The 2818-nt window shown below is 43.8% G+C and overlaps 1 protein-coding gene across 1 annotated transcript in view; it reads right to left on the bottom strand.

Annotated features, from left to right (window-relative positions):
* Nucleotides 1-538: 538 nt before the first annotated feature.
* STMND1 (stathmin domain containing 1) overlaps nucleotides 539-2818 on the bottom strand; it is a 27747-nt gene continuing 25467 nt past the window's right edge. Inside the window, exons 4-5 of the mRNA XM_008584469.1 lie at nucleotides 2213-2347; nucleotides 539-1339 (exon numbers count right to left, since the gene is read on the bottom strand). Coding sequence (XP_008582691.1) covers nucleotides 1058-1339; nucleotides 2213-2347 — 417 coding nt within the window. The 3' untranslated portion in view covers nucleotides 539-1057. The remainder of the gene's footprint in view (nucleotides 1340-2212; nucleotides 2348-2818) is intronic.

The raw sequence follows: 2818 nt of genomic DNA, 5'->3' as shown, positions 1-2818 counted from the left end.
AGGCTGGCGAGGGTGTGCTGAGTTTGAGGGACTGGAAGACATTCAGGTTGGGTGCACTGTGAAAGCTGAGATCCTTACCAGCAAAAAGGAGTCTGGGCTTTATCTAGACAATAAAAGGGGGCCAACAAGGGTTTGAAATAGACGACTGTTGAATATAGATGAGAAGATTGTTGCACATAACCAGTTGAAGATGGTAAAGTGGTCTAAAGTAGGTGGTGACATGGGAGAATTACAAAAATGGATGCAAGAGATCTTTTGAATGTAGACTCATAAGACCCCAAAATTGATTGGATGTAGTTGGTAAGGGAGGAACAACCAAGGTATAATTCCAGTAAGATGAGGGCCAGCAAACTCCCCGGCTCAGAGCACCTGCAGGGAGGAGAGAAGCTCGCAGCAGGGCCGATCTCAGCTTACTGACCCCTCCTCCCACCCCAGCCCCAACTGAAGTTTTTCTTTTTTCACCTGAAGAAAACTTCATACTTTGCATAGTTCTGAGAATTGGATATTGCTTCCTTTAACTATACAGATGAAACTGTAATTCAGCTGACCTCAAGATATTGATTTATTCCTTTATAACACAAAGAGAATTCTTTTAAGAAACCTAACCATGCAGCATAAGAAGCATACAGATCATTAAATACTTTATACAAATCCATGTGATTTGCCTTAAAGGACCGGCAGAGGGTAGACACAGCCATGGGGCAGGAGCAAAAAGGAAAAGCTTCATTTGGCACAAACATATCAATGTAAGCTGGAAGGTACTCATGAAATAAGACATCTTCAGGATGTTTGAAGCCACACTGAAGGAGAATGCCAACGGAGCTCCTAGTATCTAAGCTGGTCACATCTTTCCTTTTTTTTTTTTTTAAGCTAGCATAGCCATTTAATTTACTCAACTAATCTTCAGCCCATGCAGCTCGCAGAATCATTCCTAAGCTCAGGGCAGAAATCCCAGTGGAGTGAGGTCAGGAAGTCCAGGAAGAACATTAGACCTAGGAAGAATGTCACGAGTGGGAAGAACGGATGCCTATTTATGAAATTCACAGAAAGCAGCTTATTAGAATATGTCATCCTCTTGATTGTAGGACATGTCTGACTCCACGACCCCAATACTTTCATCATTGTAGTTCATGTCAATCGAGGTGGCATCACTCTTACTCTTCTTTCTGTTCAACGTCTTTCCTTCCTGCAGGTGGGACAGTTCAAAGGAGGCAGAACTCAGAGCATGATGTCCTTTGGCAAATGCAACCTCAGCCCCACCCAGTTCAGCCGAATCTGAATGACTGGCTGGGGGCAAATGTCGGCCACTCCATAGCCTTTTTCTTATTTCTTCTTTAGTCTGAAAAGCAGTATTAAGTTCTCATCAATATTGCTTGTCATGACCATTTATGGCTTCTCTATTTCCTTATTCAACCAACAAACACTTGCTGAGGAAGACTTGTTGAAGAAGACAGACTCAGTGACAACCCTCATGGAGCTTACAGTCCAGTCCTTGCTCTCCGAGAGGCCAAGTAGAGACACTGGAAAAGGAGGCTTTGGGCTGGTTACGGGGGCCCAGCGCAAATGCTGCAGGACTTGTCTGATGATCTGCAGGCCTCCTCTCAGCTTCACCCCCACCCCCACCCTGCCTCTCCTCCTACCCTTAGCCCCAATTGAAGTTTTCCTTTCATCATATGAAGAAAACCCCATACTTCGTCTAATTCTGAGGATTGGATATTGCTTACTTAGGCTATGGCTGAAACTGTAATTTTCAACTCACTTTAAGATGTTGCTGTATTCCTTCATGACACGAAGAAAATTTTTATTTTTTTTTTCCTTTTTTGTCTTTTTTCGTGTCTGGCAACGGATTGCAACCCTCAGTGTCGCGCCTGTAGCGGACCGGGACCGGCAATGGGATCGCAACCCTCGGTGCTGCGCCCACACCTCGCTCAGCCAGTGAGCACGAACTGGTCTGTATGTGGGATCCGAACCCTCGGCGGGAGTGCCACCGCGCTCTCAAGCGGCGCACTGTAGCAGTGCGCCACCGGGCCGGCCCAACAAAGAAAATTTTTAAAACACTAAATGTATATAGCATAAGAGGCATATAGATCATTAAAATACTGAATATAAATCCATGCAATTTGTGTTAAAGCTGCTGATAGGGAAGGTTGACGTGAGGTCCTTCTAGCAGGCAGGGAGCTCCTCAACCCTGAGCATCTGAGAGTTCAGCTACCTTCCTGTGCTCCTGCGCAGTGGCCTGCATCTTCTCTTCTATGTCCTGCACTGTGAAATCCTTCACTTCCTTTCTGAGCTTAAGTTTTTCCAGTCTGGCTGGTGGCTTTCTTAGTGGCTTCCCAGTCGTGCTCACCTGGAAGAAGACACATTTGAAAGTTCAGAAACAACCATAACCATTGGCAGAGGAGAAATTCAGGAGAGATCCAATAAACACGATTTAAAATGTAAATCCTAAAAACCTAAGCTTTCCAGGGGCAGATTAAAAAAAACATGAAAGCCAGTAACCACAGAATTAATTCCTAAAGGTAAAATCTATTAGATGCCTTAAAAACAGCAGGCTATTATAAAAAGGGTGCTAAGAATGCAAGGTGATCTGTAACTGGCTAGAAAACGGCTCCTAAAAAGACAAAAATCCTGAGAACAAATACAAGGTGGAAAGTGGTGAAGAAGGAGGAATGAATTTGAGGTTCAAGGTAAAAAGTTCAACCTGATGATTTTATAATATCCTGCAAGCTACAGATTATTTTCTTTTTGGATAGAGACTAGTTTTTACTACTTTTGGTCTTGCAGTAGAGAAAGATAATTGCCAATTACTGAGCAGCAT

The sequence above is a fragment of the Galeopterus variegatus genome, unplaced genomic scaffold, assembly GCF_000696425.1.
Source record: "Galeopterus variegatus unplaced genomic scaffold, G_variegatus-3.0.2 Scaffold3270, whole genome shotgun sequence".
Classification (NCBI taxonomy): domain Eukaryota; kingdom Metazoa; phylum Chordata; class Mammalia; order Dermoptera; family Cynocephalidae; genus Galeopterus; species Galeopterus variegatus.
This window is presented reverse-complemented; position numbering and strand designations above follow the sequence as displayed.